At 56.0% G+C, this 20502-nt stretch overlaps 1 protein-coding gene across 6 annotated transcripts in view; it reads left to right on the top strand.

The window, feature by feature from the left end:
* Positions 1-20502, top strand: part of GTF2IRD1 (GTF2I repeat domain containing 1) — a 112794-nt gene that overhangs the window by 65381 nt on the left and 26911 nt on the right. For 3 of the 6 annotated variants that reach the window (XM_061208562.1, XM_061208565.1, XM_061208560.1), the window contains 8 exons: positions 2130-2177; positions 3084-3149; positions 4259-4442; positions 9810-9859; positions 10079-10135; positions 11626-11709; positions 16076-16259; positions 16852-16880. In XM_061208562.1, coding sequence (XP_061064545.1) covers positions 2130-2177; positions 3084-3149; positions 4259-4442; positions 9810-9859; positions 10079-10135; positions 11626-11709; positions 16076-16259; positions 16852-16880 — 702 coding nt within the window. Of the gene's footprint in view, positions 1-2129; positions 2178-3083; positions 3150-4258; positions 4443-9809; positions 9860-10011; positions 10136-11625; positions 11710-16075; positions 16260-16851; positions 16881-20502 lie in introns of all 6 variants that reach the window. The other 3 variants (XM_061208561.1, XM_061208563.1, XM_061208564.1) reach the window with 3 other exon arrangements.

Raw genomic sequence — 20502 nt, 5'->3', positions numbered from 1 at the left:
TAGTGACCTCTGCTTAGTAGAGCCACAGAGCTGAGCTGGTTCCCTGTGGGTGTCTGGGTCCGGTCATCTCCTGCCTGGCTCTCAGATTGCTGCTACCGCCTGGGGGTGGCCCTGCACACACGGACAGCTCAGAGCGAGGACAGACTTCCTGGTCTCCCCTCTTGTTCCTCTCAAGCCATTTCGTGAACTTGATCGGTGCTGCCGCTGTGACATCTGGGCATCTCCCTCCGCCCTGAGACAGATCCAGCTCCCTGATTCAGGGAACCCTCCCTGGCAGCACTGCTTGTCCCTCTGTCCCCACCGGACTCCTCTCCTCCTGTCTGCCCCTCTCTGTCTAGAAATGGCAAAGATGAAGTTGATGAGTTTGGGATCCCCCCAGGGGCTTCCCCTGAGACAGGGGCCTTCGTTCATTTGGGAGGAGAGTCCGGGAAGGGCAGTCCAGGTACGAAGGGGGACTGGACAGGACAGCAGTGCCGTCAGGCCCGTCACCCCTGTGGGCAGCTGAGCTGAGGGACCACGGGAGCCCACGTAAATCACACGCCTGAGTTAACACGGCTGAGGAAGCTGGGAGCTGGGCTGGTGATCTGCCCTCCGTCACTGGCTGAGAGCTGTTTCCAGGCATTGATCCCAGCCCTTGTACCTTGCTGGTCTGCTCCTACAGCCAGAAAAAAGCCTCCAGGCAGAGTCAGGTGGGCCCAGCATCTACCTGCCCATAGTGTACCTATTGCCATGAGGAAAATGTAGGCCAAAAGCTCAGGCCTGGCCCTTTTTAAGTCAGAGGCTGAGCATAGATGAAACCTTCCAGAACCTTCCGGGCTGAGCCCCAAGGCTTAGGCTTGTATGGCAATCCCAGATGCAGGCTCCCCTTCCCTCCGTCCGTGAGTGGGCCTTGACCGTGGGCAGCTCTCCCAGGATCAGCCCCTTTCCTTCCCACTCACGATCCCGTCTGGACCATCCCTGCATCCCTCATCACCGAGCATCCTCTCCACCAGCTGGCCAAGAGCAGACCCGGGGTCCGACTGCACCCTTCACCAGCTCAGCCTCGTGTCAGGGGCTGAGAAGGGCTGTTTAAGGGTTAGCCCTGCCTGGGAAAGCACCTGGCAAACACATGGCCAACTTCCTAAGTCGCAGTTTCCTTCTGGTTGTTTCAAGTGTTGAAAATCCCCACGCCTTCCGCCAGCTCTTGGCACCAAAGAGCTGCTGCTGATGGAGGACCTGCAGCCCGCCGGTCAGCCTGTGTCCCACCCCCTGCACCCCACTTCCGCTGTCCGCACTTGGAGTTCATCCTCCTGCGGAAATCCGCCATCTCTGAGTTTGCCACCACCCTCCCCCCACACTCTGTTCCCCCCTCCCTGCCTGTGTCCCTCTCCCACCCCACTACTTCCCTGGACACTTGGGTCCAGCCCAGGTGTACCCCGCCTCGGCCCCCCAAGGCCAGTCTCTCCCCTCCCCCGTACAGCTTGAGCCCTCATCTCCCCTGTTGTTCACTGTGCCACGACCTTGCTGCCTGTTGGATGGGCACCTGGCGACAAGGTTGGGTCCCTTGGGCCCAGGCCAGAGCCAGTGTCATCTTGTCAGATGCCCCGGGACCACGTGACCCTAGATGGCTCCATGCCCCCACCTGCCTTTCCTCCATCCCCTTATCCAGCCATGCCACGTGACATGTGGGATCGTAGTTCCCTGACCGGGGATAGAACCTCTGCCCCCTGCAGTGGAAGCGTGGCGCCCTAACCACTGGACCACCAAGGAATTCCCTCTGTTTTTCTTTACGGCATCACTGCCATCTGGCATCGTATGTGATGTCTGACATCACACCAGGAGGACAAGGCTGTGTCTTGTTCCCGTGTGTCCTCAGTGCCTAGAACAGAACCTGGCAGGCAGTAGATGGAAGGATAGGCTGGTGCAGGGCTGGTCTCCACAGTGTGTTTACCAAATGTCACAGGATATCTGGTCTCTGAAGCTCACATGGAGGCGAGGGCAGGTGCTTGTGCAAAATTGGAGTCTCTGATCCCATCTGGGAGTCACCATGCCATGCTCCAGAGTCTAGGGCTGCCGTTCCCCACCTGTCTGCCCTGACTTTGGTGGTGCAGGAGATGATGAACATGGCTGCCTGGCACCCTCTTTTTCAGACAAAGGCCCCAGCGAGGACCCGCGGCCTGAGGAGAGGCCTGTGGAGGGTGAGGCACTGTTCACCCCCCACTTTTCACCCCCCCCCACGTCTCCTCCCCTCCCCTGTCGTGCATCTCCTTTTTGTCTCTTCCCAACACCGGGTTTGGGGGTGGGTGTCCTGTGGGCTGCCTGAGTTGGGAGGAGGTTTATAGACCTGTCTTCTAGAACTAAGAGGTACACGGTCAGAGGTAGAAGCAGCTCTTTCTGGTAAAGGAAATTGTAAGCCTTTCTTATTTTGTTTTTATATATACCCTGCCTCTTTCCACAAAGGTTTTAAGGCTGAGTCTTCCTGAGCAAGTCGAATTTAGGCCTGAAAGCACAAAATTGGCTTTGTGTCCAATAGACATGTTCAATCTCAGGAACACTGCTCATTCCCACCCTGCGGAGGGTGGGAGTAGGACAGGCAGGGAGATCAAGGTGAGGATGGGTCTGTTTCCACCCCTGGAACGGAATGAGTGGGTGTCAGAGGAGAGGAGCATCACTTTCCCAATCCCAAACCCAGCCTGGCAGGGGAGGAACTCTGAAGTTTTAATCAACATCCACTGCCACCTAGTGGCAGCATACTCAATTTGCAGGCTTAGAATTCACGTGCTAGCTAAGTCACTTACGGTGCTGGTCTAGAGTGACATTCACATAGAAAGACCCATGGTCATTCTTAGGCCTCAAAACCTTCCATTCAGTCCTGGTAATGCCCTAGATCCGATTTCACAAGCAGGTATTTGAGTCTCAGAATTGTGGACCTGTCTGCAGGGGTGCCACTTCTGAGGAAGTAGGTTACCTGCCACCATCACCCTTCCCCATTCCAAGGTCCCAGCACAGGGTCATTCTTGGTGCCAGCAGACCTAGGACATGAGCTGAGAAGCAGGGTCCTGCTGCCACTGGGGAGGCTCACCAAACTGTTCTTTGCCTTTCAGACAGTCATGGTGACATGATCCGGCCTCTGCGGAAGCAGGTGGAGCTGCTTTTCAACACGCGATACGGTGAGCGAGGAGCCGGGTAGGGTCGAGGGCATCCAGGCCTCCCTCCAGCTGCCCTGTTTTCAGAGGGCCTGACCCCCCATCCCAGCTGCTCCCTGAACAGAGACAGGGGAGGGAGGGGCCGGAGGGGCTGGGACCCTCTGGGAAAGGGCCGGGGCACTGCAGGGGCTGCCATCCTGCCCCTTCCTCAGCTCTAGACCTCCCTCCCAGGGAGACTGAGGCACTGCCAGAGAACCCCACCCTCTGAAACGCAGCGTCCCCACCTCCTCCTTCAACAGGCTCACACTCACTCACGGTCTGCCTCAGCCTCATCTTCCAGAGGCCACTCTGACTGCTGTCACTGCCCCTCTGTCCCCACAGACACCCTCATTCAGGGTCCTCAGGAGGACAGATGGATAACAAGATCTTTCCTACCAGAAAGACCAGGAAAGAGAACAGGGAGGCAGGGAGAAGCCTACTCTTCGTTCAGCCCTTGTGGTTGGCCAGGCACTGGCGAGGTGCTTCACATGAGTTCTCCCATCCCATCTCACAAAATGCCTGTGTCCTAATGCCCATTTTACAGACGAGGAAAATGAGGCCTGGGGAAGTGATGTGGCTTGTCCTAGGCCCCACAGCTAGCGAGCGGCAGTGCCTGGCCTGGGCCTCAGATCTGTCTGGTGCCCAAGGCGTGGTGTTGGGCCATGCAGGGGTTTGGGGTTATTTATGGTGGCAGGGGGACCCTCTGGAGGGCCTTTCTGGCAGCACGGAGACAAGTGGACTTGGGTGGAGCCGATGCCAGGTCTCACCAGCCGTCAGCAGTTTCTCCTGCATTGCCAGGGTATAAGGGCACGAACTGAGCGTAGGTCTGGGGGCCCCACTTACTTGGGTTCACATCCTCCAGCTCTGAGGCTCTGAGACCTGAGACAGGTCACGTTCCCTCTGGGCTCTGGGTCTCTTACCCACAGCCTGGGGCTAACAGTACTTACCTCAGGAGGGTCAGGAGGGTTCAACTAAGGGCTAAGTTTCAAAAGGGCTCCAGCACCTGCGGCGCCCCCATGCAGACATGGGAGGTGGGAGTTGAGGCCCGTGGCCCCATAGATCTGGGTGGCCCTACAGCAGCCGTATCTCTGCAGCCAAGGCCATTGGCATCTCGGAGCCTGTCAAGGTGCCCTACTCCAAGTTCCTGATGTACCCAGAGGAGCTGTTTGTGGTGGGGCTGCCTGAAGGCATCTCCCTCCGCAGGCCCAACTGCTTCGGGATTGCCAAGCTCCGGAAGATCCTGGAGGCCAGCAACAGCATCCAGTTCGTCATCAAGAGGTAAGGCCCGGCCGGGTCCACGGGAGCCCTTCCAGGCTTGCCTGGCACCCAGGAGCAGCGCCAAGTAGCCATCTTCCTCTTCAGACTGGGGAAGGCTTTGTTTAAAGAAAATAGGGCATTCGATGAGGTTTGGCCTCAGTTGAGCAGGCACGAGGTTGCCCAGGCCCAGCCCAGGCCTGAAGGACCTTAAGCAACCAGACTAATGCCCTCTCAGTCCCACGAGAACAGCCCCCAGTTTACCCAGCTGTAGAATGGGAGTACACCCACCAGCGTGATCTCCTGGATAATTCTGAGCATCCTCTGGGCCAGGGGGCATCCAGGCTGAGGACAATGCCCCATGACCCCAGGACTGGAAAATCAGGCATTGGCATTTTGAGTCCCTTCTGTTCCCTCGGGCATCTAATTTTTGTCAGCGAGGACCCAGGGAGCTCCAGTGTATCCAGCCTTTGTGCCAGCTCAGATATAAAGTCCCTTTGGAGGAGATGGAGGCAGCTACTGAATTTTTAAAAGATGAGGGAGGACCTGGGGTGAACTGTTTCGTGTTTTTTTGCTTCTGTGTATTAACGTGATGTCTTATAAATTTACTTTTGGTTTGGTTGGAAGTGACAAGAAAGAGGAGACTCTTAAGGGTTTGTTCTCCCTGGGGGAGTAGATGGCCCCCAAATTGGGAGACTCACAGTGTCCTTCACGCCTCGAGTGGCAGGCTGGTGATGGGGTGCGGAGCAGGGAGCTCTCTCGTGGGGCCTGGTTTGCGCCAGGAGAAGCAGAGAGGGTGATGTTCCAGGAGATGCAAATAGTGGACACATGGTTCCTTCCTTCCACAAATACATCTTGAGTGCCCACCGTGTTCCAGGAGTGATGCAGCGGCAAATGCCACCGAGTCCTGCCCTCGAGTTGGCTGATCTCACGGAATTAAATCACAGTATAGTATCAGGTAGAAATAAATGCTATGATGCAGGTTAAAGGGGCAAAGAAAGAGGGGCAGGAGGAACCTGTCTATGGAGGGGACTTTGGAGCAGAGACCTAATGAAGCAAGGTTTGCAAATTATTTTCAATGGAAGAGCATTGAAGCAGCGGGAACAGCAGGTGCAAAGGCCCTGAGGCAGGGACATCCTTGTGTGTTTGAAGTCTAGCAAGGCGCCATTGTGACTGGTGCAGGGGGAGTGAGGGAAGAGTGTGAGTGGCGAGGCCCAAGAGATAGCAGGAGCTGGATCATACAGGGTCTTAGACTGGTTTAAAGAGTCTGGATTTTATTTCAAATTTAACGAGAACTCACCAGAAGTTTTTGAGGAGGATGGGCAGGGGCAGAAATGGGGACCAGTGAGGAGGCTGTTCCTGGCCCAGGGGACACGGTGGCATCTTGGATTAGGTAAAGGTAGGGGTGGGATGGTGAAAAGTTGTCAGATTCAGACAATGTTTTGAAGATGAGGCTGGTAGAATTTGCTGATATATGGGACGTGAGTCTGCTGTGTGTTATGTTTGAGGTGGGTGGGGGCCTTCCAGGGAGGGTTGGCAGGTGGATTACGGGGGTCAGACTCAGGAGAGAGGTCGGGGTGGGGACAGAACGTGGGAACCTGTCAGCATTCAGGAGGGACGTAGCACATGGGGGCTGCTTGCCTCATCCATCCCCTCAAACTGAGAACTGGAAGCCCTTGGGTGACTCGCAGGCTCCTGGGTCTAAGTCCAGCTCATCCTGTTACTCCCCCTGACCTTGGGTAGGTTGTTCAGGGTGTTAAATGGGGCATACTGTACCATTTATGGGGTGGCCCTGGAGGTCAAGGCTGAGCAAAAGACCTGGCACAGTGTAGGTACTCAGTTAAGATGGTTTGGGTTTTTTTTTTTTTAGTATCAGGTTTATTGAAGTTTAATTTGCATTCAGTAAAACTCACCCTTTTAAAATGCACAACTCTTTGATTTTTGGCAAACTCACACTGTCACATCACTACCATCAAGATACAAAACAGTTCCATCACGCCACAAGCTTCCCTTGTGCCCCCTTGTTGGCTACCCCAGACCCTGGGACCTGGTAGTTGATCAGTTTTTTGCCATTTTGCCTTTTCCAGAATGTCATATAAATGGAATCATACATTGTACATCTCATTGGGTCTGGCTCTTTCACTCAGCTTTTGAGATTCATCCATGTGGTTGCCTGTATCAGGAGTTCATTTCTTTAATATATATATATATGTATATATATATATATACATATATATATATATATCAATTTTAAAAAGTGAATTTAGATAATTCGTTTTCTGAATGCCAAGTGAAGAAAATGATTCAAGTAGAAAGAGTGATTAACTTTGTCCAGTGGAACAGTTGGGGTGTTAGGATTAAGGACCAGTTGGGGTGATTCTAAGAGATAATTGGAGAAGAGAGATTGAGCACTTGAGTATATTTATTTTGTTCTTCATTTAAAAAATTAGCCAAAAATACTATTGGGAAAATTAGTGAAAAATCGCCACTTCTCATTAATCTTCTAAAAAATATGTATTTTGGGGGTGATGTAAATGTTCTGGAATTAGAAGTGTGGCTGCGTAAACAACTTTGTGAATATACTAAAAACCACTGATTCGTGTACCTTAAAGAGCGAATTACATCTCAATAAAGTATAGATGTATGTGTGTGTATGTGTGTGTCTTATGTATGTATGTTCGTATGTGTTTATATATATAAACACACACACACATATATATATATATATATATATATTAGCTTGCCAGGGCAGCCATAACAAAGTACTACAGACTGGGTGGCTTAAACAATAGAAATTTATTTCTCGCAGTTCTGGAGTCTGGAAGTTCAGGATCAAGGTGTCAGCAGGGTTAGTTTCCCCTGAGGTCTATCTCCTTGGCTTGCAGACAACCACCTTCTTGCTAAGTCTTCACATGGTCATTTCTCTCTGTCCACACATCCTTGGTATCACTCTGTGACCTAATCTCCTCTCCCTATGAGGACACTAGTCAGATTGGATTAGGGCCCACCCTAATGTCCTCATTTAAAGACCTTATTTTGAAATACAGTGAGCCTATAAAAATATATATGAGAAATCATCACTTGGAGGAGATATCACTGATGGATTGGTTTCCACCTAAACCTGAATTCCATGTCCTTCTAAACAGCCTCCAGACAGCAACTGCCAGTTGATGAGAGTTGGCACAGAATCAAATCAAACTTTCTAAATCTTTGATCAAAAAACATTCTTAACCCAGATTCTTGAACAAACATGTATCCAAAATTTTCATATTCTTTTGTGCATTCTTCTGGAAATAGGGTCCCTTGCTTTCATCAAATCCTCCAAAGTTAAAATAAAAAAAAAAAAAACCTTGGGAAATGTAAAACCATGGGTGGATTCACACAGATGGGAGACTGAGGTCCAGGGGAGGAGTGGCAGAAGGTCTGTCTGATTGCAGTGCTGCAGGGCAGTTCTGGTGCCGACCCCCCAGACTTAGCAGACCCCACGGATTCAGGACACAGTCCCCAGCAAGACCACCCCCACTTCCAACATCAGCTACAAGTTCAAAGGTCCCTAGACCACCGACACTCCTGAGCAGCTGGCTGCAAATTCAGGGGTTCCCAGGACCCCTCCCCAAGTTTGATAATTAACTAGCACGACTTACAGGACCCAGGAAAGCACTGTATTGCAATGACAGTTTTATAGAAAGGATGCAAATCAGGACCAGCCAAATGAAGAGACATAAAGGACAAAGTCTGGGAGGGACTGGACATGGGGCTTCCATCCCCTCTTCCTGTGAAATCAGGGCCCATCACCCTCCCAGCACATCAGTGTGTTCACCAACCAGGCACCTCCACCAACCCCAGTGTCCACACTTTTACTGGAATTCATTGCTAGCCTTCACTGGATTACTGGCCAAGTGATTGGACTGTCTCCAGCCCCCCTCCCCTCCCTAGAGGTCAAGAGGTCTGGCTGATACCAGTGGCTTGAAGACCAGACAAGCTACATTATACAGCACTGATTCTAAGTGCCCCATTTTTGGTGCAACCTTGTCCAGCTGTAGCAGGCCTGTCTGGGTGGCGGGGGTCTGTGCTGAATGGCAGGCTGAGGGCACTGGGGAGGTCACATTGGCCAGAGGAGGGCTGACAGGGCATGGAGGGTGCAACAGGTACCAGAATCACTCCTTCAAATCTCCCGAAGGGAAGGGATGCTGGACCCGGGTTCAGTGTGAGGTTGGGTCTGTGGGTGAGGCTGCCCGGGGAGGTGCTGAGCTTTTCCTCACAGGGGTATCCAAGCAGTGACACAGGAGACCCTGCCTGGGAGTGAGGCCAAAGGCCAGACTCTCAGGGCACCGCCCCCCCCATCAAGTGGATGAGGATTTGGTGTCCCTCCTGGCAGCGGGCATCTGTGCCTGACACAGAGCTGGGCTTACAGGGCCAGGGAGGGAGGAGGCTCAGCCCTGCCTTGGATCACAGTTTCAGGAGCTGGAAAAGCCCTCAGACTGCATTTAGACCCCCCCATCACTTCCTCTCTGCCTTCTTATGGGGAAACTGAAGCCCAGAAAATGTAATGATTTCCCCACAGGCACTGAGCAGGGCTCCCAGGCCAGAGTGCTTTCTGCAGTCCTGTTGTGTCTTCAAGCATGGATTTATGAGGCCCGTTCCCCTCTGAGCCAGGGCAGGGTTATTATTCCATTTCAGATGAGAAAACAGGCCTGGGGTGGGAGGGGTCCCGCAGCTGGAGAGGCTGCGGGCGAGGAGGAGGGGATGCCTAGTTTGAACTCTGCCCCTCTCGCTGTGTGGTCTTGGGCACGTTACTCACCTTCCCGATGCCTCAGTCTCCTCATCCTGCAAGTGGGATGATGGAAACAGTGCCTACCTCAAGGATGTCGTGCGTGTTACCTAATGTGAGGACGGGCTCTGTGGAGTCTGCAGGGATACAGACATTAGTGTAAAGCTGGGTCTGGTCCCCGAGGCCCCGACTCCAGAGTGAAATGGTGTCAGCCAGAAACCTCGGACCTTCCCTACACCTCCAAGATCTTGCCACAGTCAGTCCCGACTGTGTCTACACTTCAGACCAGCTCCGTAGGAAGGCCCCCAGACCACGTGCTCTGACCCTGGCCAGTGGCAGTTATACAGCATCCTGGAACCGAGAGTGAGGGCGTCAGCTCCACCGGGCCAGGACCAGGCTGGTTTCGCTCCTGGCTGGATCCTCAGAGCCCAGCGCAGCCCCCAGATCACACACATGGGTCAGCAGGACAGCTGCCTGGGAGGCAGAAACCCCAGACCTTGACTGTCCAGAGCCAGGAGCACCCACTGCACAGATGTGCAGACTGAGGCCCAGGGGGAGAGCTGGGTAGTACCGGGGAGCCCTGGAGGGACCTTGGTGATAGCCCCACTTGTGTCTTGCAGGCCTGAGCTGCTCACCGAAGGAGTCAAAGAGCCCCTCACGGACAGCCAAGGTACCCTGCGCAGGGTCACGGGCCGAGGCGCGGGCCGGGCGTGGGAGGGGTCCCAGGCTTCTGCCATCACCCCTCCTCCTGCTTCCTCTGTCCTGGTCCCGTCTACCCTGGCATCCCCCCATTGCCCTCCCTGCTGGGTTTGCCCCCACCAGATACCACCTCTGTCCCGGGTCCCAGGAGCTGCCTGCTCACCCTGGCTTCTCTCCCCCCCGCCCCCAGAGAGGGATTCCGGGGACCCTCTTGTGGACGAGAGCCTGAAGAGACAGGGCTTTCAAGGTAAGGTTGCAGCTCAGGATGGGGTCCGCAGTCCCAGTGCCATGACCTTGACCTGGCTTGGGTTTGGAGGGCCAGGCTAGGGGTGGGAGGGGCTGGCTGCCAACCTCAGGGCCCCCGGGGTCTGAGCGAGGCGGGCGGGCAGCCAGGCAGGGCTGGAGTTTGCCAGCTCCAGTGAGAGGCTCTGCAAGGTGGCTGGGGGTTCGGGGGTACAGGGCGTGGGAGCCAGCCCGCTGTCCGTCTGGGGAAGCAGCTGACCTGCCCGCTTCATATTAGGCAGCCGGCCGTGCTCTTAGTGCTTTGAAATCCGAGGAGAGGAGGTCGCGGAGGGCAGGGAGGGCTCTCCAGAGAAGCAGGACTCTGGTTGGGCCAAGGAGGGGTGGGAGGATGTGAGTTTGGAGGAAGAGGCATGGAAGATGGGGGAAGCCTGAGTGCAGGACTGCGGAGAGGACCAGACGTGAGAAACAGACGCAGAGAGGGGCCAGGGTCTGATGGGGGAGACTCCCTCCCCACAGTGGAGGCTGGTATTACCTTTTGGTTAAGATCAAGTGTAGTATCAGTAGGGGCTGCGATGGCTGAGAACAGCCGTCCACGTGCACGTCGGGGCAGCTCTAGGGTGTGGCTGTGAGTCCCCTAGGGTGGGTGCTCCCCATGTGGGCCCTGGGTGGTCAGTGTGACCCTGAGGAGAAAGTGGGGTCAGCCAGACCAGCGGCAGGAAGGGCCAGCCCCTGTGGGTGGAGGAGCCCGGGGAGATGGGACCCAAATCCCAGAGGGGCACCTGCTTACCCCCCAGCCTCTCAACTCCTTCCTGGGCAGCCGGAACTTTCTGTGTTGGGGGAGTTCCGTCTCTCACCTCACCCCGTGACTCCTCGTACTCAGCCCTCTTAGCAGACTGGGGTCCAACCGGCCAGAGACCCATCCCCTCCCTCCATCCTCCTCCACCTCTCTCTTCTCACAAGGGAGTGCCAGGCTCTAATCTCCCCAAGGCGGGGGGCTCGTCCAGGGGTCTCATGGCAGGTGCTGACACACGGGCTCCTTAAGAGATAGCCTCTGGGTGGGTGAGTGACCATTGGGGGCTGCCAGGCCGGCTCCCTGCCTCCGCGGGGCTGCCCTGTCCGCTGAGCTCACGTCCCTGCGCTGCCTCCTGCCTCCCGCCTGACCCTGACGAGGCCCCACTCCACCCGACGGTGACGCAGGAAGCTGCTCCCCTTCATGGCGTCTCTCACCTCCAGGGCTGGCTCATGGGTGTGGGTTTCAAATGTCAACAGTTAATTTCCAACTCATCGCTGTTGTCGCGAGAGTGTGCGTCCTTCCGGAAAACACACACGTCTCCGTCAAGAAGTTAGTGCTGGAGGACTCCAAGGGGCCCACTCCACGGAGCTGATAATTGCCTGAGAAGGAGTTCCCCATAGTTAGGAAATCATATTCCTTTAAAGTCACCAAGTGCCTTTTCATTTAACAGCCCAAATCCGTAACTGTTTTTCACTTTGCAGAAAATTATGACGCCAGACTCTCACGGATCGACATTGCCAACACGCTGAGGGAGCAAGTCCAGGATCTGTTCAATAAGAAATATGGTGAGTCCCGGGACACCCTGGCGGGAGGGAGGAGAGGCAGGAGCATCCCAGTTCTGGCCGTGGTCTCCTCTGGGAAGACCACTCACCTGCATACAGATATGTCTTGAGCACTTACTGTGCGCCAGGCACTGGGGAAAAGGCAGTGAAGAAAACACGCAGTCTCATGGGGACTTCTCTGGTGGTCCAGTGGTTAAGACTCCGCGCTTCCACTGCAGGGGCTGCGGGTTCGATCCCTGGTCGGGGAGCTAAGATCCCACATGCCAAAAACAAACAAACAAACCAAAAAACCACGCAGTCCCTGCCCTTGGGGGACCCTGCAGACCAGTGACGTGAGACCGACATTGAACAGCTCTACCCAGAATCCAGTGACAGTGAGGCGTTGTCCCATGATTATGCAGGAAAAGAGCAGGCTGCTCAAGAGAAAATAGCTTTCCTTAGATTGGAAGCCAGGGAAGGGCTCTTGGAAGAAAGAACTGAACGATGGGTAATCAAGCAGAGTGTGAAGGAAGGGCATTCTGGCTGAGGTAATGGCATGTGCAGAGGCCCTGAGGCTTGTCTTAAGAAGGAGCCAAGGGAATTCCCTGGCAGTCCAGCGGTTAGGACTTGGTGCTTTCACTGCCGTGGGCCCTGGTCAGGGAACTAAGATCCTGCAAACCATACGGTACAGCCAAAAACAAAAAACAAAACAAAACATAAAAAGAAAATATATATATATATATATACACACACACACACATATATATATGTAGGTAGGTAGATATAAGAAGGAGCCAGAAGCCGAAGCATAAGGGCAGGCACTGGGGGAGAGGAGGGCCCTGCGGAGCTGGCCAGAAGACAGATCCAATTGTCCAGGGCCTTGGAGGGATCCATGATATCGGGTTTGTGTTTTGGGAGGATTGAAGTAAATGGAGCAGCTTTGCACTTTTAAAGTGTCTTCCTAGCTGCTGTGAGGAAAGTGAGTGGCTGTGGGAGGGTGGGAGTGGACACTGGGAGACCAGCCCAGAGGCTGGAGCAGTATTTAGGCGAGAGCGATGATGGCTTGGGCAGGCCCTGGCCGGGATGCTGCAGGAAACCGGATGGAGTGAGATGTGCTTCAGAGGGAGGATCACTGGCGCAAGTTGACAGGGGCGGCGGGAGGAGTGGAGGCATCCAGTTGCATCCCGCCTCGAGGAGAACAAGCTGTATCTGTTAAGGTGCTTTTTGGTCTCAAGTAACAAAAACAAACTGGCTTCAACCGTTAAGGGGGTTAATTGGCTGATGATTCAGTTACTATGACTTCGCAACAGATCACCCTAAAACGTGGTTGCCTAAAATAACCATGATCGTGTATTATCTCTGGGGGTGTCAGCGAGTCAGGACTTTGGGAGCAAGCTGAGCTGGGCAGCTGGCACCCACGGTCTGTCCCGGGGTTGCAGGCAGAAGGCAGATGAAGCTGGGGTCATCTGGACGGCATCCTCACTCACATGTCTGACGCCTGGGCTGGGGAAAGAGCTGCTGCTGGAACCGCTGGGGCCCTCAAGCATCTTTCTCAGTTTCTGTGTGACCCCTCTACGTGGGCTTTCTGGCATAGCAACTCCATGGTAGCTGGATTTCCTGCTTGTTGGTCAGGGCTCCTGAGTGTCCTGAGAGAGAGAGCCAGGTGGAAGCCATGTTGCCTTTTTTAAAATTTTTTTTTAATTAATTAATTAATTTATTTATTTATTTATTTATGGCCGTGTTGGGTCTTTGTTTCTGTGCGAGGGCTTTCTCCAGTTGCGGCAAGTGGGGGCCACTCTTCATCGCAGTGCGCGGGCCTCTCACTATCGCGGCCTCTCTTGCTGCGGAGCACAGGCTCCAGACGCGCAGGCTCAGCAATTGTGGCTCACGGGCCTAGTCGCTCCGTGGCATGTGGGATCTTCCCAGACCAGGGCTCGAACCCGTGTCCCCTGCATTGGCAGGCAGATTCTCAACCACTGCGCCATCAGGGAAGCCCCCATGTTGCCTTTTATGACCCAGCCTCAGAGGTTGTGCAGTGTCCCCTCTGCCATACTGCATTGGTCAAGGCAGTTACAAAGTTCCACCCAAGTGTAAGAGGAGGGAATAGAGACCCCATTCTCTATGGGGAGTGTCGATGTTACACTATAAGAGGAGCATGTGGGATGGGAGAAAGATTGGTGCAGCTGTCTTTGGACAGTACAGTTAGCCATAACTCAGGAAATCCAGCAGTAGGGTGGCTTTCAGGATTAGCTGGATCCAGCAGCTCAGGGAATGAACTTGGTGTCTTTCCACTGTGTCAGAATCATCTCAGGCTGACTTCCTGCTTGCTAGCAGAATGACCACAGCAGGTCCAGACATCCCATCCAGGGAGCGAGCTGGCTTTTCCACAGGCTTTCTCAGGAAAGCCTGATAGTTTCCCAGAATTCCCTGGGCCCTCCCCTGTTTCTCATTGATCCCCATTGAGTCACACGTCCAGTCTTTACCCAATCCCCATGGCAGAGAAATACCACGTGCTCATCGGCTTAGGCCTGGGTTACCCAGACCTGTCACTGTGACAAGGGGTAGGACGGGGGAGCACAGAGCTGCCAGAGACAGGTGGATACCCAAACTGCCAGCCAGGGAGAAGGGGCAGCGCCCTCACTGAGCGGGGAAGTTTGAAGAGGGGAGATGATGGGTTCCATTTGGATGGGTTGAGTCTGAAGGGTGAGTGGAGATGTCTCATAGGCAGGCAGAGAGACAAGTCTGCTGTTCAGGAGAGGTGTCTGGATTGGATGCAAAAATTAGACCATAGGAGCAGAGGAGACACCCCTAGGGGTGCAAAGAGAGCAGAAAGAGGACCCATGCAGAAAGCCAAGGAGCCCCGTGTTTAGAGGTCAAGTCCAGGAGGGGAAGGAGTGGCCAGAAAGGGGAAACCAAGAAAGTGAGACATCATGGACACCAAGGACAGGGCTTCAAGGAGGGGAGAGTGGTCATCTGTGTTGGATTTTGCCAAAAGAGAGCAAATATCTTCTGGGTTGGGCAACACAGAGGCCGTCAGTCATTTTAGCAAGAGCCCTTTTGGGGGCAAGGAGTGAGGAAGTAGAGACGGCAGTGTTCCCATTCATGGATTATGGGTATAAGTACATTTCTGTCTGCAGCAAAGTCAGGATAAAGAATTTAAAACAGGCTGGAAATCCATAGAAACAGAAAGTGGATTAGTTTTGTTGCCAGGGCACGGAGGGAAGGAGTGAGGTGTGACTGCTAATGGGGATGGGGTTTCTTTTTGGGGTGATGAAAACGCTCTGGAGTTAGATAGTGGTGATGATTTCACAACCTCCTGAGTACGCTAAAAACCACTGGATTGTTTAAGATGGTAAATGTTATGGTATGTGAATTACATCTCAATTAAATAAAGCCAAACAACCAAGCTGAAGCAATGGCATGAAGCCAGGGGTGACATGAAGACTCAGCCATTCTGTACTTGCTAGATGCAGGGCATGCATCAAGCTCTGAGTTTCCTAGGAGCCAGAGCAAAAAGGGAAACGAGGCCAGTTATACCATTCCCAGTGTCCACGAGATAAAAATTAGTTTATTGCCCAGAAAAAGTTCAGCTGCTTCTCCTAGTGCAAAGACGTGCAGAGATTTCTGCGGCACATCTTCATAAAGGGGCATCCTGTGACACTGAGGAGTGTCCAGCCCTCCGTCCAGGAGGGGGCTCCCATGGTGCACCCCACCTAAGTCAGAGAGCCATGGACGTTCACATCAGCCTGACAGCAGGCAGCAGACCTTGGCCCAGAGTAGATCAGCAGTGGACTCAGCTCCCAGGCTGTGAGACAAAGTACAGTCCCTGGGATGGACATGCCACAGCCCTCTGCAGAGGGGATTGGCGACAGGAATGAGGCCGAGCCCCAGATGTGGAAAGAGAGCCCTGAGGCCTGAGCCGCACCCTGGCTGACCTCACTGCTCCCTGATGCGATCTGCCCTTTTAGGCCAGGCCCATCCTGAACCAGGGTGAGGCAGAGCCTGTGGGGCTGACGGAGGGAGGATCAGGCGTTGTAGGGAAGGGCCAGCTGTGCCCACGAGGTACCGTCCTTGAGACGGCTTTCAGATTCTCAAGCTGTGAGGCCTCTGACGTTAGCCCCTGCCCTCTCCCAGCAGTCATAGCCACACGTCCCCTGGCCACCCTCAGCCTGCCCTGGGCACAGACCCACACCCCCACCCCCCTAGGGCCCCTGCCTCCCAGTCCCTCACTGACTGTGCCTTTCTGCAGTGCTACACGACAGCCCCCCACCGTATCCCCCTGTGCACGGGGTGTATCACACTCGTGCCTGGAGCACCCCCTGGCTGCTGACAACCCACCAGCCCCGCCTCTGGCTCCTGACAACACTTCCTCTGTCCCTCTCGTCCGCAGGGGAAGCCTTGGGCATCAAGTACCCGGTCCAGGTCCCCTACAAGAGGATCAAGAGTAACCCCGGCTCGGTGATCATCGAGGGGCTGCCCCCCGGGATCCCCTTCCGAAAGCCCTGCACCTTTGGCTCCCAGAACCTGGAGAGGATCCTTGCGGTGGCTGACAAGATCAAGTTCACCGTCACCAGGTACTCAGGGGAAGGGGGAGAGAGAGGAGGCGAGGCTACCACGGGAGGGGGCTCGCACCACAGACCCTTGGCCTTTCCTTCGGGTGGACCTGCCCTCCATGGACAAGGCAGCTCTTCCAGCACCACCCTGGGTCCTGGGGGTTGGAGGAAGGGGGACTGCAGGCCAGCCAGGGTGCAGGGAGCCCCACAGAGGTGAGACTAGCTCCCCTGCCCCCCAGCCACCATAGCGGGGGCAGCCTTCATGGGCCCCATCTACCTGCTGCGGCACCTGCTCACTGCACTCCTTCCTAGTCCCCTGGAAGAGGCGTTTGGCCCATGTCAGAGCAGAGGAAACCGAGACAAGTGATTTGCCCCAGGCCACAGAGCTAGCTGGGTGGAGCCAGCAGGGCAGAGCCAGTGGGAGACCCTGCTTGGCCTGGTGCACAGTGGCCCTGCCGCATCGTCCCAGGGTCCCCAGGGTCCCGTGTGCACGAAGCACCGGGCATCTTGTTAAAATGCAGATTCTGCTTCAGCAGGTCTGGGGTGGGCCCCACGCATTCCTCACAAGCTCCCAGGCCCTCCCCTGACACCTGCATCTCTGTTTCTCTTCCAGGCCTTTTCAAGGACTCATCCCAAAGCCTGGTAAGAGGCGCTGGCTATGCGGGGCCACTTGACACGGGGGGTGGGCCATGGTGCTGGGGGCCAGAGGCCGGAGTGGAGCTCACCGTGGGGCACCGGTTCCAGGGCCCTGGGGCGGGAGCCCCCGCCCTTCTGTCCTCCCGCTTCCCTGGGCTCTGGCCCCAGCAGGGAGGAGGAAGGCCAAGCTGGACCCTGGCCCCGGTTCCTGGGACAGACAAAGGGATGGTGGGGTGGCACTGGTGACTTTTAAGCCTGGGATGGGGGTTCAGGAGGGAGGGGTCTGGCCGGGTCAGTGCCCCCCACTTTCCCTAATGCAGGGGCCTTGGTGAGCAGGTGAGGTCGATGGTGGGTGGGTTCCTAACCTCAGAGGGAGGGGTGTCTGCAGGGGAACCTGCGAGCTTGGCGGTGGGATGTGGGTGAGTGCTTACCCGCTTTGTAAAATGCCTCTCCTGGCCCCATTTCAAGGCATCCACCACCCCCCCACCATCCCCCGGGCTATGTCCTGGCCCTCCCAAACCCTGAATGAGCAGGGGCTGTCCTTGCGGGGGGTGACATGACCACCTGGTCAGCACTCAGGGCTGGCCGGGCCTCCAAGGAGGCAGCTGCATACGCAGACCCCAGAGCCTGCGTGTGGAGAGACGGGGAGGAGCTCTGCCGCCTCTCGCCTCCCCTCACTCGGAGTCACTGGCAGCCCTGGGCCCTTGGGGAGGCTGTGCTGGGAACAGAGAAAGCCTGCAGTACAGGAATCCAATTTCACAGTCACGGTCACATCCACTTCACTCCTCACCCACCTCCGTGCGCCCTGACCCTGCCACCTATAGCTGTTCACTCCCTGCGCCCAGGCCTGGCTTGGTGGGCTTCTGGGGAAGGGGCGACCTGGAGGGGGGCCAGACTCACTGAGAGGCGTAGCCATGTGGCAGCTGCCATCGGGCTGCAGGGACCCCAAGGAGGAGGAGCAGAGGAAGGGGTGCTTGGGAGGGTTTCCTGGAGAGGAAGGCTCTCGCGGGGCCTCAGGGGAGAGCAGGACTTGGAGGGCCAGGAGGAGAGGGAGGGAGAGGCAGGTGATCAGCTGGGGAAGCAGCAGGGGTCCAAGGCCTACGCCCAGGGTGTTTTTCCAGAACTCTCAGAGGTGTGAAAGCCGTCGGATGATGTTAGGAAGGTAGAGATGGTGAAGGTAAGAGCAGCAAAATGCAGCAGTGGTGGCCCCGGCGGAAACCTTGCCAAGAGATTACTGGGTGTCAGACCCTGTGCTGACCGCTTCACGTGGGTCCATTTTACACACGTTTCTGGAGGTCCTTCCTCCTAGGGCTGGGCAGTGGTCTGGGTACCGTGGTTGCAGACAGAGGAGGCATCTCGTGTACTCCTCACACCTGTGAGGTTGGCGCCAGAGCCTGACCTTCAGGGGGAAACTGAGGCTCGCGTTTCAGCAATGTGCCCACGTCACACGGCTAGCAAGTGGCCTGGCTGGCCTCTAGGCCCGTGATCTGGAGCATTTCGCCCCCGTGGAGAGGTAGGCCTGTGCTTCTGGGGGCTGCAGGACAGAACAAGGGTACGAGGGCTCAGGTGCTCGTGAGAACATCACAGGCCCGGGGACCCTCTTCTCATCGGCCATGGGGGGCAGGACACACCTTCCCTGGGGCCCCTGGCCCATCCCTGCTCTGTGACAGGCCACTCAGCCCTCTGTGGACCTGCCTTGCTCCAGGACCGTGGTGGGCAGCCTGTGGTCCGCTCGCCTGCCCCGCAGCAGGGGCCCCGTGACCCTGTCAGCCCTGTGCCACTGAGTCAGCTTCAAGCCACTGCCCGTCCCGACTTCACTTTCTGCCCAAGTTGGTGTCAGAGCCGGGCAGTGTCCGTCCTCTTCCCATGAGCGGCAGCAGGAAGGATGGCCGGGCCTCCCTCTGCTGATGGAGAGGAGAAACACGGCGAGGCAGTCCGTCGGCCTCCCCCTGCACACCCTGTGATCCCCAGCCCCTCCTACCCAGAAGGAAGGGCCCCACGGAGGCCTGAAAACATAGCTGCTCCAAGGGTATGCACATATTTTAACGAGTTTGAAAAGCAAGAAATACACGTGATCGTATGCTGGGCTGTGAGTTCAGTGCTTTGCGTATCACCTTTTTTTGTCCCCTTTTTACGGATGAAGAAACTGAGGCCAAGGGAACTTCAGTGACTTGCCTGGGACGCCCAACCTGTAGTGGAGGAAGCGTTGGTTCCACACCTGGCTCACTGCTCCGTCAGGGAGGCCCACTGATGCCAGGCAGGCGGCACGTAATTCAGAGCAGCCACCAAATAGCAGAGTGTCCGGCTTTGGGGAGAAACACTGGGGGGCGGAGAGGCAGCCAGCAGCCATCGCCCCCTTCTGGGGGGGGTGACCTCTTCCACTGACCACAGCTCGCCCTCCAGCAAGGGGGGCTCGGCAGCTCATCTTCCTGTTCGAACAGCTTCTTTACTGACAGCCATCACCCCAGGGTGGCCATCTGCCCCCCATTTCTCTGTGCCAGTCTGCCCGCCCACCCATCGGCCTTCCCTGTGGCCCCTCTGTGTGCAGAGAGGGCCCTTGAAAATGCTTTCTCTGCCCACGTGGTATGGGAGAGGGTGGCAGGCTGCCTAGAAGAAGAGATGGGCACCTGGCCCTGGCCCCAGGCCTCAGGGATGGAACTGCCAGCGCCTTTCCAGGCATTGGCGCTCTGGGCCGGGTGTCAGCCTGGAGGGACCGGGGCAGATGGGCTGGCAGGCCAGCTGTGTGATTCCTAACGCCATTTGTCACGCTGGGCTGGGAAGGTGTCCAGACTCACAGGGGCCTCCGAGCGTTCACCAGAGGTCACTGGGTGCAGCTCCTGCCCCAGAAAAGGCTGTTCCCAAGCTGTCCATTAGACAGTCGCTGAAGCCTGATGCGGGCCAGCTCCTGGGGTTCCGAGGTGAATTGGAGCAGGAGGTCAGGTCTCTGGGGAAGGGGGAACGTTGGCAGGTGCCATAGCCTGGAGAAAGGTAGGCTATACCTGTGCGCGTGGAGGGGTGGCAGATGATGTGCTTTGGGATTGGGGGCCGAGGTGGTGTGGGGGCCACGGGAGAGCACAGGCTGGTGCTCAGACAGAGCCAGGGTGAAACCCCAGACGCCTCTTACTAACCCCGTGACTCTGGGCTCATTATTTCACATCTCCGAGCCTCCACTTCCTCATCGGTGAGATGGAGATGGTCATATCTGCCTCCCCAGGTGATCTGAATGAATGAATGGTGGGCAGTGGTGGGTGAGCCATGGAGGACGGTTTTCCCCCTGCTGATGCTTGAGAGAGATGTTTGTGAAGCCCTCAGCCCTGGACCAGCTGTGATGGGAAGGGCTCAGCCAATGGGGTTGGCAGTTGTTATTGTTATTCCTGGGGGTCGGGAAGGCTTCCTGGAGGAGGGGACATTAAGCTGGGCCTTGGAGTTGAGCAGAAGGGGGTGTGGTTCTAACACAGGGCACAGCCTAAGTGAGGGCACAGAGCGGTGTCTGACTAAACCAGGCTCAATCCCAGGGGCCTACATGAGTGAGGCCTGGGCGAGGTGCTCACCACTGGAAGCTCCTTGCCACCTGGCCAGGCTGCTCCCCACGTCACCCACCTGCCTGCAGCAGCACTGAGTTAAATTA

This window comes from Eubalaena glacialis, chromosome 13 (genome assembly GCF_028564815.1).
Source record: "Eubalaena glacialis isolate mEubGla1 chromosome 13, mEubGla1.1.hap2.+ XY, whole genome shotgun sequence".
Taxonomy (NCBI): domain Eukaryota; kingdom Metazoa; phylum Chordata; class Mammalia; order Artiodactyla; family Balaenidae; genus Eubalaena; species Eubalaena glacialis.
Note: the sequence above shows the minus strand (reverse complement) of the source record. Positions and strands in the feature narration are given on the sequence as shown.